The 13,328-nt window shown below is 48.0% G+C and overlaps 1 protein-coding gene across 2 annotated transcripts in view; it reads left to right on the top strand.

The window, feature by feature from the left end:
• UPP2 (uridine phosphorylase 2) overlaps window positions 1-12,787 on the top strand; it is a 45,843-nt gene extending 33,056 nt beyond the window's left edge. For both annotated transcript variants that reach the window (XM_060777289.2, XM_060777280.2), the window contains exon 7: window positions 12,262-12,787. In XM_060777289.2, the coding sequence (XP_060633272.2) occupies window positions 12,262-12,434 (173 nt within the window). In that variant the 3' untranslated portion in view covers window positions 12,435-12,787. The remainder of the gene's footprint in view (window positions 1-12,261) is intronic.
• The last annotated feature ends 541 nt before the right edge of the window (window positions 12,788-13,328 follow it).

Genomic DNA, 13,328 nt, shown 5'->3' with positions numbered 1-13,328 from the left:
TTTAGCCACACAAAAGAACTAAGCCACTATCTGCTCTTATGTCTACAGCTAGATCCTGAATAATAAGCACCCGAGGTACAAAACCTGAACGGATCCGAAATCCTTATTCCTTTTTTGGAAACCATTGCATGTGTGTGTGGCTTGTTTCATTCTTCAGAGACTGCAAAGGTCACTGAAATCCTGCTGATATGCAGGGAAGACATTCAATTTTGTTCAGGTGATTGTTAAAAAGTTGAACATATTATAAAATATACGAGGCTGAAATTATGTTTGACCAGAGATTAGAAAGTAACTTTTTAAAGTATAAAACCCAAAATGCTTGTCTACTCTTAACTGGGTAAACAAGAATCCTTGTCTACCCTTAACTCACCCAGAGGACCTTTTCGTCGGCTGCCCCAAGACTGTGTAACAACCTGACGGAAGAGCTCCTACAGCTAAATGAGTGGTTGGAATTTAAGACACAACTTAAGACCTATCTCTTCCAGCAAGCCTACCCAATCAGTTTTAATCAGGAATTTTAAACATGTGTCTTGTGTCCAGTGTGCTTTAATCATTATTCTGTGTATTTTAATATATGTATTTTGTAGAAATACATTTTAATATGCATATTTTAAATAATGACTAGCCATCGCCTGCCACGTGTTGCTGCGGTCCAATTTGTCTATATGTGCTTTGTGTTTATACGTGTGTGTGTATATATTTGTGTATATGTGTATATATGTGTGTTTGCATGTGTGTGTGTGGTTTTGTGCATGCGTTGTAATGTTTTTATTTTTTGGATTTTAAGTCTCTTCTGCTGTGTTTTTCAGTGTTTTTATGAGTGATGGTCACTTGCTGGCCTGATACGTGTATTGTGTCCAAATTTGGAGTCAATTCGTCCAGTGGTTTTTGAGTTATATTAATCCCACAAACGATCATTACATTTTTATTTATATAAATTATGTCTTTTTTGCAATGTTGTAACCCACCTTGAACCACTAGGAGAGATGGATTATTTATTTATTTATTTTGGATATTTGTATCCCGTCCTACCTCGACCTCCGCAGAGGGACTCAGGGCGGCTAACAAACCGACACCTCATGGTGCCCACAACCAAAACATAAATATACAATTTAAATAACAATATAGCAATAAAACAGTATAAACAGTATAAAACAGTATAAAAACAATCAAACAGTCAGATAAGAAATACAATTGCTGTTGTTGTTGTTATGCCAATGGAAATATCTACTGGGAGATTCTGGTAATTGTGGTCCGAAAGGAAACAAATCCAAGTTGTACACCTGACCTATGAATAATTATTGGGAGAATTTCAAAGTTAATTTCATGTGCTTTGGCTATGAATGCCTGGCTCTTCTTCAAAACATTCTCAAGGAACAAACCCCTTGAGGTATTTAAGAGTGTTTGTCCAGGTATTTCTCTCTAAGCCACCAAGGATAGTGGTCTCAGATGGTTTCTCCCTGTTTATTTGGTTTGAGTGTTGTGTTGTGTTGCTAATTTCTGTCCTGGAGAGGAAGACATGGAGACGATGGCCCCTTCCAAACAACTGAATAAAATCTCACATTATCTGCTTTGAACTGGAATATATGACAGTGTGGACTCAGATATCCCAGTTCAAAGCAGATATTGTGGGATTTTCTGCCTTGATATACTGTGTTATATGGCTGTGTGGAAGGGCCTGATGACTGCCTTTTTTTGTATGCAATACCATTCCCTCTTCACTGTGCGTTTTCTAAATATACTAGTTTTGTCCTCTTTGGGGGAAAATTTTGATCAGGGTAATAGCATGAATGGATTGTTTAGATCCCACTTTCAACTACTGCCATATAGTTGGTGCTGTGCCCACAGATTTCACCATCCATGGCTTTAAAAAAATCTAAAAAGCAAATCTTGATTTTGCCATTTTATATAAGGGACATCCTTTTGTTGTGATTGTAAATAATCAGCGTGAGCATCCATGAATTTTGGTATCTACGGGAGTCCTGGAACCAATTCCCAGTGGATATTAATGGTTTGCTGTGTTCTGGGTTTTTTTTTTTTAAGGGAAAAAATACTGATAAGAGGTGTAAAACCCTTGTTATGGCTTTCCACAAAAGCAAGTTGACAAAAGAATCGTGTTATAGATTCTAGAGCAGTGGTTCTTAACCTGTGGGCCATGGACCACCAGTGGGCCACGAGGATGAAAGTCTGGTCCATTAACCTCCTTCCTCTTTATTTATGTGATATTATTTATTTTATTTCCACTCCTTTTGCGCTGCTTGCCACTCCTTCCCTGTCGCTGACCATGGCGTATGTTCTGTATCAGAAACTAGAGCTGATGTGGTCTATCCAATGCAATTTTCTGAACCATCACCCCAAACCAAATCTAAAGTTGACCAAAAACTGATTCATAACCTTTTTGGTACTAATGTTGGAGAGTGGTCTCCGATCAATGTGGTCCCTGGTCAAGTAGTCCCTTGTTAAAAAAAAAGTTTGGGAACCACTGTTTTAGAGAGAACCTTTTTGGTATGGCAGAAGCAAGTAGGACAGTGGATGTGGCAGTAAAATATAGGAACTTGTGAAAAATTAAATAGTTAACCTGAAAATATGGAGGAATAATTTTAAGTGGCTGGGTTGTACTGATATCGAGCTCTTTTGGGGGGGGTTCTCCCAGCGAGGGGAGACCCAAAGGACCTCGAATGGGGTCCTGACCTTGGCGAGCGGCCAGCGGATGCCAATTCAAAAAACGCAAAAACGTTGAAAATCAATCTCGCCAGAGGCTGAAGAGGCAATCTGCGACCGAGGCGTTTATTTAGCGATTCAGCTGAAAAGGATGCATTACAGGGATATTTCCTCTATAAGCATACAGTACAGTGAATTTCAGGCATATTTATACAGGCAAAACAAAGAAATCCTGGTTTGAATCTCCCGCCCGCCTCCTGTCAGTCCCTTCTGTCCTGATTGGCCGGCTCCGGAACAGCTGGGAGGAGGCTTGGCCGCTGGTCCCACCCTCCCTCCAATCGCCGGCCGCTGTTGCCTCCAGAGGGCCAATCAGAGCCCTCGGAGCGCCTCCAGAGATTGTCCAATCAGCGGCCAGGAGGCGGGCTCTAGTTTGACAGCGCAGAGGGGCGGAATGCCTGGGAGGCGTCTGCCAGCTGATGGAACACCTTTTGTCTCTTCACGGCAGGGAGGCGGATGGGGGGAACAAGGGATTTCCTGGGTCCTGATAAAAGATGTGTATAGGCAAAAAGGGTGGCTATGGGTGGTGTCTGGATCTCAACCCTGCAGGCGAAGAGGTCCTTTGTCACAGGGGAGCGTGCACAAACACCATGGTTGATTTAATCAGTCTGTTTTTCCGGGCTTTTGGCTGACAAAATCTCTGGCTTTTGTTTGTCTGACTCTGAAAACAAAGCCATAGATTTGCCAGTATTTGTCCATGCATTGTCAATATGGATGGAGTTTCTTCCAAGGAAATTGGATTTCCTTAACTGTAATCCCCTGGTCACATATTCTTTTATAGGGTAAAGTTCAAAGGGGAAGAGTAGGGAAAGAGGGTGAGGGTACATTTCATTCCATATCATATAGTTCATATACATTCTTCATAAACCTTCATAAGCTCATAGATTTCATAAAAAGGGTCCCCATCCCATCCCCATCCCAGTAAAGTTTATTAGAAAACCACAGCAATTGATAGAGATAAGCAGCAGAGTTCCTGAGGTATGATCCTTTTCAACAAGGCCACGCACATACAGGCGGGGGCTCTTTCTCCCCAAGCGGCTTGGTTTGGAGTTCATGGAGGAAGTCCGTGATGCTAGGGCACCAAGTCAATCAGAGAAGGCAGAAAGGTCCGCAAAGAATCTGCAAGTAGTGGAGAGTGGAGCAATGTCCTTCAGTGAACCGCAGCTCCCAGTCAAGACCTGGGAGCCATCTGGCCCCTCCTCGGGGCTGCTGCAGCCGGCCGCCGCGGGGAAGCGAGAAAGGGCCCAGCCACTGACAATCAGCTGTTTCTCTGCAAAACAGAAGTTCTAAAAACAAAACTAATTTTTTCCCGGGAGGAGCAGCCCAAAACAGAGAAACTGAGATGGCAGATAGACTTAGAATTAATCATAGAATAAGCCAAAATTGGAACGGCGGCGATCCGCCATGTTAAATGATTTAGTGGATAGCGGGGTCCGTAATGGCGGTTTCCTTATCCGCGTTTTGGTCGAACGCAGATTCGGGGTCCGGGGGCCACCTGGAGGCGCCCCCCGCGGGCTCACGGCCCTCCGGAGCCCAGAAAGGGGTTTATGGAAGCGTTCATGGAGTGTTGAGCCAGGAAGGGATACAAAAGTAGCATGCGAAAAGATAAAAAGTTTCAAGTTCCAAGTGGTTTATTAGGGAATGATACAAGGTAAGGGAGGGGGAAAGTTAGCTGAGGTTTGCAGGCATTCCTGGTCTTGGAGCTGGCGGCTGAGGCACATTCCATCTGCTGGCCTCAAAGTTCGGCCCAGGAACTGCGGAACTCCCTGCTGCAGTTCAAACTAAAGTAAAGGCTGGGCTACCGGCAGCGCCAGCTGTCAAATCCCCACTCGGAGGCGCTGGAGGCCGCAGGAGGCGGCCTCCTACAGCCTCCGGCCACGCACGGTAGCCCACTAATGGCAGCATGGCCATCTGCCTAGACGGATCTGCTCGTCCCCTCTTTTGGCAAACTCCGAGCAGAGAGGGAATGTGCGACCAGCAGCAGCTCAAGACCAGCAAGAGAACAACGAGACCCAGGAAAACCAGAAAGCCCTTTCTAAGCCATGCTAGTGAAGGAAGCCAATCTGTCAGAAAACTGAGATCAAAGCCTACTGATTCTTTTATCCCTGCCGCCAAATCATCCAGGCCCTCTATGGCTTTTCTAACTACAGGGGTCCGGTCTGTCAAATTGAAGCAACACATGTGTCGCACACTCTCACAGCCGTAGTGATTCTTCAACAGAAGAAAATCAATGGCAGCCCGATTGTCCAACACGGCCTCCCTTAGCTCATGCATTTCAGTAGCTATGGAGGCCAAGGCTTGTGAGGTGTAATTGATGTTCTTGACCAGAGCACAGGCCAGATGTTTAACGGCCCTGTAGTTCATTTCCGCTGCAACCCCAGGGATAAACAGGGCCGCTGCCACAAATTGAGGAATGCCCTTAATTACCATAGAGGGATCACAATTTGGGTCCAAGTTTTGGATGGACCTAGCCTCTCGGATCATGGAGTGTGCCAGCTCCAGATCGCTTTTGGAAGGCAAAAAGATAGACAGCCTGCCCAAGGCACAATTCCCAATGGTGGAATTGGCTGGGAGGTAGCTATAGGCTGTCTGCCCACACAGGAAGAACCATCCAGGGGGCAAGACCAAATGGGCATTCATGTAAGGCAGCACTTCAACGGAAGAACAATTTAAAAGATTTTCTTTGGGCAAATCATGGCACTTCCCCACACACCTGGGGATTTGGAAGCAGTGATGGGCATGTGGCTGATGGGCCAATTTAATGACTACCATGCCCGGCTCCCTCTCCCTGACGGCCCTGCCCCACACAGAAATGTCTCTATAGGACATGGCCTTCGATGGAATATTTTGAAAAACAGTGAAATTTCGAAAAATCTCCAGGGGCTCTGGAACCCCTATTAGGCAGGAAGAGAAGATATCAGTGGCTGTGGCCCCACTAGTCAGACAGAAGTCAGAGACATTCAAGACCCGGTATGCCAACTGTTGCCAAAAGTTGACCTTAGTTGACAACCACTCATACAGTACAGGGCTGGAAGTCATGCATTGGGAAGGGAAAAGCAGGCAAAATAATAAGAGATAGATCATGCTGAAAGGTGTTGGACAGCTCCTCCCCCTAGTGGCCAAATAGACTTACTGCTTGCAGAGAGTGCTGAAGTGCTGGACAGCTCCCAGCGGTCGCGGCAGGCCAACGGGGAAGCGAAAGCAGCAAAGAAGCTCCCGGCGCGCCTGTCAAACTCAGCTGATTGCGGGTTTGACAGCCGTCAAGAGCTGTCAGAGGACCTTCTGAATCCCGGAAGTAGGCGAAAAAGGTGGCTTCCCGTGGGGCTATCGACTTGAAACAGGGGCAGGGATCCTTTGGAGGCCCTCCTCGACCGGAGGCACGATGCTTCCTCCTCTTAGATGTTCTCTTTCTTCAGTGGTCCCCACTTGCGGCTCTGGGGCGAGTCTCAGCCTGGAATGGTGAACCCAGGACCGGATACCCGCTACCTCAGCTGCAGTATGGGTGGTGAGGAGGATTTGGTGGGGCCTGATCCGCTCTTCTGACAGTGCCTCTGGCCGATATGTCCTCACAAGAACCCAACCAGCAATGGAGAAGTTGTGGACAGGAGCATCCAAAGGGACCGGAAGGTGAGAAAGCAGGTACCTATTTGAAGAGAAGGAAAAGAGGTAGGAGAGACGGCCTTCCCTAACAACCACTGCCCCCCCCCTCATGCTGACGTTCAGCCTTCAGAGGGGCCCGTGGAGAAAAGGAGGGCATACTGCAAGAGGAAACCCAATTCCAGCCTTTCCAACCAGGTGCCACCCCACCCTGAGCGAGAGCAAAGAGAAGTGGGGATCCAGCCAGGACAGGCCCGTCCGCTACAGATCTCATCCTGCTGGATGATCCGTCCTCTCGTCCCGGCCACAGGCTTCCTCTGGCTCCCAAGTTGTCTTCAAACACAGGAGGCACCGCCCGATGGCCCTGATGAATGGTCGGGCCAGCCGATGATTGGAGGAGGAGGAGTCCTGGGGTCTTCCAGCATGGCGCCGAGACCCCACTTGGTGCCCTTGCGGAGGCTGATGCCCCCCCCCCCCCCGCAGTGAGCGACTGGAACTGCAGCAGGCTGGCAGACAAATCCCGAGAGCCTTCGAATTCCAGTCTGGCGTTAGGCAGGGCTGCCAGCTGTTCGTTGGCAGCCCTCCCCCCCCCCACTTGGTCCAAAAGGGGCATGGAGCCCACAGGAAGGCAAAGTCAGACCCTGATCGATGTTGACAGTCCTTTCCTCAGCCAGCTCCGAGGCTCCGGTGAGGGTGTTGAGTTCCAACCCCTTGGGGTCTGGGTGGCTGGTGTTGACCTCCTCAAAAGGGGCGATGGACGTTGGGGTGGCTGGATCTTGGGGCTGGCGGGGCCAGCGGGAGGCCTGATGGCGAGTGGGCCGGCCAACAGAAAGTCAATAGGTTCCTCTGGCATCCGGGACAACCAGGATGCCCTGGGTCCCACAGACAGTCACTGGCTGGCCCCTTCTGCCCCCCACCGCAGTGGCAGCCACAGTTCTCATGGTGCTGCCCATGGGTTGGGTCAGCACCCCCCGCAGCCACCCCCCGGATGTCCTGGCCCATGGAGGAGGAGGACCCAACTCCCTCCTAAGGAGGGCGGAGGACAGGAGCAAACACAGGGGCCTTTTGGTGGCAGCAAAGGCAGCAAAGCCAGCAAAGGCAGCCCAGCCTTCTGTGGATCCAAACAAGGGAAGGAAAGTCTCTGGGCCAGGCGCCGTTCCCCCCCTGGGGCCGGGCGAGCAGTGTCCACGCGTCCCCTGCCCCCTGCCCCTGGGGAACTTCAAGTCCCAGATACTTCACCGGGTCCTTGCAGATCAGGATCTTCCTTCTTGGGCACCTTGAGGCCAGCCTTGTCCAGGAAAGGAGCACATCCGACGATCTTCTGGCTGGGATCTGATTCCTTTGGCAATCTTGAGGCGGGGCCTTGATTGAAGATGGAGGACGAACTCCAGTGGCGAGACCTGCCGGCAGGACTGGGCTTACCTGGCTGCTCCCATATCCCCTCACTCACAGGAAGAGGTCGCCCCTTACTTTCTAGATAAGGCTGGAAGAGGGGGAAAAAAGTAAAGATTAGGTCCCATAGGGGGCATCTTCACCCATCCCAAAAGCCCTGGGGCTCTAGAGAGGCAAGGAAAGATGGTGAGATGCTCCAGCTGGGAGCCAGAGGAGGGAAGCAATAGAAGATAGAGATGCTGGGATGCCAAGGAAAGGGGTGATAGGGAAACTGGGCAAAGGGGAATGGGAAAGGGATGGAAGGGGAACAAGCAATTTCTCTTAAAGGGAGGGGGTGAAGGGGTCTGGAGGGGGCTTCCTGGGGGTTGGGGCTCTGTAACCTTCCCCTTGCATGGTCGGAGTTGATCACAGCTACCCCCCTTCCACCTCCCACCGGCACATGGTAAAAGGCATGAGGCCGAGGCGAGTTCGGTCCTCTTGGCCCCCCTCACAGCGATCCGACTGCCATGAGGGGCCACGAAACTCCACCTGCTGAGGGCCCGGAGGGCCACCTCTCCATGCGATTTTTTTTTTTTACCCTACTGGCCTGCGTCGGCGACGCAACCCTGCCCCATTCCGCCAGTATCTTCCCAAAAGATGTTTCTGATGAAGCAGGACGTTTGATCCCAGAATAACATGCGCCCATCTCTCCTGGTAGCCCCACACTGAAGTGGTTAATCAGGGTAGCCCCCCCAACCGCAAGGCAGGCTAGAGCCCGAACGGTCCCCTAGCAGGAGAGCTCGAGGCGATCAGCACTTGGACAGCTAGGCAGTCCAAAAGGGGAGGGCTCCCTTTCCCACGTAGCTCCCGCCAAGTCCGCAAAAGCGAGCTGAGTTGCTATTCCGGGCCTCAAACGTGGATGTTCGCTACCTCCCGCCAGGAATTTGTTACCGAGACCTACAGAATCCCTCCCCAGTGGGCCGACTCCGAAGCTGGTTCAGAAAACCTAGAATCCCCTCCCACCTGGCAGCCAAGGCAGCCCGCGGTTGATTTCTTACCCGTCCGGACGTTTTCTTCCCCCCTTTCCGCGTCGGTCGCTCCTCTTCCTGGAAGTCCTTAGATCAAGGCTTCCCTGGCGCTCCTTTGTGCTGACACTCTAGGTCAGAGCTTGGGAGGAAGTGGCTGCGGGAGAATTTGTAGTTTTGGTTAGCTGGTCAAATGAAAGTCCGAATTGGGAGAGGCGCCTCTTTTCCCAAGCCGTTCCTCCTTTGCTGCTGGCCCAAAGAATCAGACCAAGGCGCCTGCTTGAGAATTTGGGCTATAATTTAGTCTGGAACCTCAAGCAGCAGTCCCTTCGTGGTCGCCAAATGATATCGAGCTCTTTTGGGGGGGGGTTCTCCCAGCGAGGGGAGACCCAAAGGACCTCGAATGGGGTCCTGACCTTGGCGAGCGGCCAGCGGATGCCAATTCAAAAAACGCAAAAATGTTGAAAATCAATCTCGCCAGAGGCTGAAGAGGCAATCTGCGACCGAGGCGTTTATTTAGCGATTCAGCTGAAAAGGATGCATTACAGGGATATTTCCTCTATAAGCATACAGTACAGTGAATTTCAGGCATATTTATACAGGCAAAACAAAGAAATCCTGGTTTGAATCTCCCGCCCGCCTCCTGTCAGTCCCTTCTGTCCTGATTGGCCGGCTCCGGAACAGCTGGGAGGAGGCTTGGCCGCTGGTCCCACCCTCCCTCCAATCGCCGGCCGCTGTTGCCTCCAGAGGGCCAATCAGAGCCCTCGGAGCGCCTCCAGAGATTGTCCAATCAGCGGCCAGGAGGCGGGCTCTAGTTTGACAGCGCAGAGGGGCGGAATGCCTGGGAGGCGTCTGCCAGCTGATGGAACACCTTTTGTCTCTTCACGGCAGGGAGGCGGATGGGGGGAACAAGGGATTTCCTGGGTCCTGATAAAAGATATAGGCAAAAAGGGTGGCTATGGGTGGTGTCTGGATCTCAACCCTGCAGGCGAAGAGGTCCTTTGTCACAGGGGAGCGTGCACAAACACCATGGTTGATTTAATCAGTCTGTTTTTCCGGGCTTTTGGCTGACAAAATCTCTGGCTTTTGTTTGTCTGACTCTGAAAACAAAGCCATAGATTTGCCAGTATTTGTCCATGCATTGTCAATATGGATGGAGTTTCTTCCAAGGAAATTGGATTTCCTTAACTGTAATCCCCTGGTCACATATTCTTTTATAGGGTAAAGTTCAAAGGGGAAGAGTAGGGAAAGAGGGTGAGGGTACATTTCATTCCATATCATATAGTTCATATACATTCTTCATAAACCTTCATAAGCTCATAGATTTCATAAAAAGGGTCCCCATCCCATCCCCATCCCAGTAAAGTTTATTAGAAAACCACAGCAATTGATAGAGATAAGCAGCAGAGTTCCTGAGGTATGATCCTTTTCAACAAGGCCACGCACATACAGGCGGGGGCTCTTTCTCCCCAAGCGGCTTGGTTTGGAGTTCATGGAGGAAGTCCGTGATGCTAGGGCACCAAGTCAATCAGAGAAGGCAGAAAGGTCCGCAAAGAATCTGCAAGTAGTGGAGAGTGGAGCAATGTCCTTCAGTGAACCGCAGCTCCCAGTCAAGACCTGGGAGCCATCTGGCCCCTCCTCGGGGCTGCTGCAGCCGGCCGCCGCGGGGAAGCGAGAAAGGGCCCAGCCACTGACAATCAGCTGTTTCTCTGCAAAACAGAAGTTCTAAAAACAAAACTAATTTTTTCCCGGGAGGAGCAGCCCAAAACAGAGAAACTGAGATGGCAGATAGACTTAGAATTAATCATAGAATAAGCCAAAATTAGAACGGCGGCGATCCGCCATGTTAAATGATTTAGTGGATAGCGGGGTCCGTAATGGCGGTTTCCTTATCCGCGTTTTGGTCGAACGCAGATTCGGGGTCCAGGGGCCACCTGGAGGCGCCCCCCGCGGGCTCACGGCCCTCCGGAGCCCAGAAAGGGGTTTATGGAAGCGTTCATGGAGTGTTGAGCCAGGAAGGGATACAAAAGTAGCATGCGAAAAGATAAAAAGTTTCAAGTTCCAAGTGGTTTATTAGGGAATGATACAAGGTAAGGGAGGGGGAAAGTTAGCTGAGGTTTGCAGGCATTCCTGGTCTTGGAGCTGGCGGCTGAGGCACATTCCATCTGCTGGCCTCAAAGTTCGGCCCAGGAACTGCGGAACTCCCTGCTGCAGTTCAAACTAAAGTAAAGGCTGGGCTACCGGCAGCGCCAGCTGTCAGTACCAACCTATACTGAAGATAGGAGCTCACATAGTGTAATGCTGCCCCACTTTTAAAAAATGTTTTCAGCACAATACTTTTTTAATTTAAAAAAATCTAGTAGCTGGGAAAGTAATATAATCTGCAAACTAATATAAGGAACATTTTTCAAAACTAGACTGAATAAAAAACAAGTAGCATTGACATTTATTTTAGTTCCTTAATTTTATAAACTGCTTTAAGATTTTTAAGCAGTCTACACATTGATTAAAACAAATTGAACATACAATTTTCAGTGGTAGCTTAGCTATCTTTTGTCTCCTGAAATAAACAAGCTTCAGCCTAATTTATGTCAATGTTTAAGCGGGGTTGCAGTCTTTCATTATTTATTGATTGAAATTAATTGATTAAAAAGCTTTTGAATTCTTAAAATGAGAGGCCAGTTTATCGGGACGTAATATATATTTGAGATTTTTCTTAACACAGGCACTGCGAAATTGCAGAGGAGAAGTCCATTGTAGATGGGGAATTGACCTTTCTCTTCCTAAAGAAATGCTGCTTCAAACATTATGCCGTGACCTCAGTTTTCTCTAAAAACAAATAATGGCTCTCCTTTCTCTATATCCCGCTGCCTTTGCTATAATAACCAAAATTATATGAATTTGCTAGATAAATTGATCACCACAAACGGATACAAAGATGTTGATTAGTTTAAAGGGTTTTTCTTTTTAGCTGTTATGACAAGAGCATAAAGAAATGATTTTGTCAGGCTTTGGCAACTTTGTGAGGTTACATAACCACACTTTTCCCCTAGGAGACCTTGGAAGACCCCATGGCTTTCAATCACAAAAAACATCTGTTTTTGCCTCCAAATGACCTCTGGGGTGGGGCATTTCGCCATGTTTTGGCTCTCTGGGACATTTTAGGCCTTGAAGAAACCTTTCTTTTTTAAGCAATTGAAAGCTACTTCTGGTTTACATCCTGGGTCTAATATGGCCCATGGGGAACAAAAAACATGGCTAAATTCCTCCACATCTCCTAAAGTGCATTTGTGATTGAACTCTGAGGGCCCTGGGGACCACAAAAAGGACTGCTTTGCTCACCCGTGCTCAGTCCTAATGCGGGAAAGGGCTATCACACTAGTTAAATTAAGAGTTCCAGCTTACTGTATCGTAAAAAAATATTATTCACAACTTCTTGTAAGAATTAATTGAATGGAATAAAATTGGTATATCTCTAAGGTTAAAATTTTGGTATAATTCATATAAAAACAAGCCTGAACACATGTCTGCATGCTTGTCTCATTTCTAGCTGCAGTGGTCTGCGTGACTCTCCTGGATCGACTTGAAGGGGACCAAATCACATCATCTCATGAAGTTCTAGCTGAATATCAACAACGACCTCAGCAACTAATTTCAATGTTCATCAAGAAGCGCCTTGGACTATGGAATCAAACAGAACCATTAGATAAAGAATTAGTCTAAATATAGATAATATATATATGCCTGCCATGATGCTGTAAAATGACACCACATTTTTGCTCAGAGAGTAGCTTGTACAGTATAAATATGTGTGTTTGTGTGTGTTTCTCTAGGACACCTGTGGACTTAAGGTGCCCCCATGTATTTTATAGGATTTTCTTAGGAAAAATATTCAGAAATGTTTTGTACTTGCTTTCCTCTGAAATGTAGCCCACCACACTTGGTATTCTCCTTTGAATGTTCATTAGTGAACCAAGTGGCAGTGTTTGTTTTCTTCTTTCTTTTATACTTTTAAAATCAGGGGCAATTTACAACAGCTTAATAAACATCTTCATTATGTACCATTTTAACTGCAACGCCATGGTGAGTTTGGTGTATCACTGTAAGGAGATGCTTCTGTGTTATTATAGCCATATAAACTCAATGAAGGAAATGTATGAAGGCATCAACTAGGTGGAAAAGAAGAGAGGAAAACCCCAAGTGGTCAAGAAGCAAGTTATTTAGTGTTCCTTCACTACTTTGCGGCTTGCTTTTAGCGGACTCACTGTTTTGCAAGTTTTTGAAAATATTAATAAAAATAAAAAATATTAAATATTTACATCCAGTGGAGATCAGGGTCCCTGGAAATTTGGCAGCCTGAAGCACGGTGGGGAGGGCTTGCCTCCCTGGCCTCCACAGACCCTGGAAGTGCAGCGACCTAACGCATGGCTGGGAAGCTTTGCCTCCCTGGCCGCCTGCTGCTTGCATGACTCCGGAAGCTCTGTGGAGGCCAGGGAGGCAGGCAGGTGCCTTTGGGATGGGCTGGGAGACGGGTAAGGAAGCCCAGGTAAGAAAATAATATATAAAATATATAAAATAATGTATAAATATTAAATTAATATGGTGTCCCTACTTCGC

Source organism: Anolis sagrei, chromosome 1 (assembly GCF_037176765.1).
Source record: "Anolis sagrei isolate rAnoSag1 chromosome 1, rAnoSag1.mat, whole genome shotgun sequence".
Classification (NCBI taxonomy): Eukaryota; Metazoa; Chordata; class Lepidosauria; order Squamata; family Dactyloidae; genus Anolis; species Anolis sagrei.
This window is presented reverse-complemented; position numbering and strand designations above follow the sequence as displayed.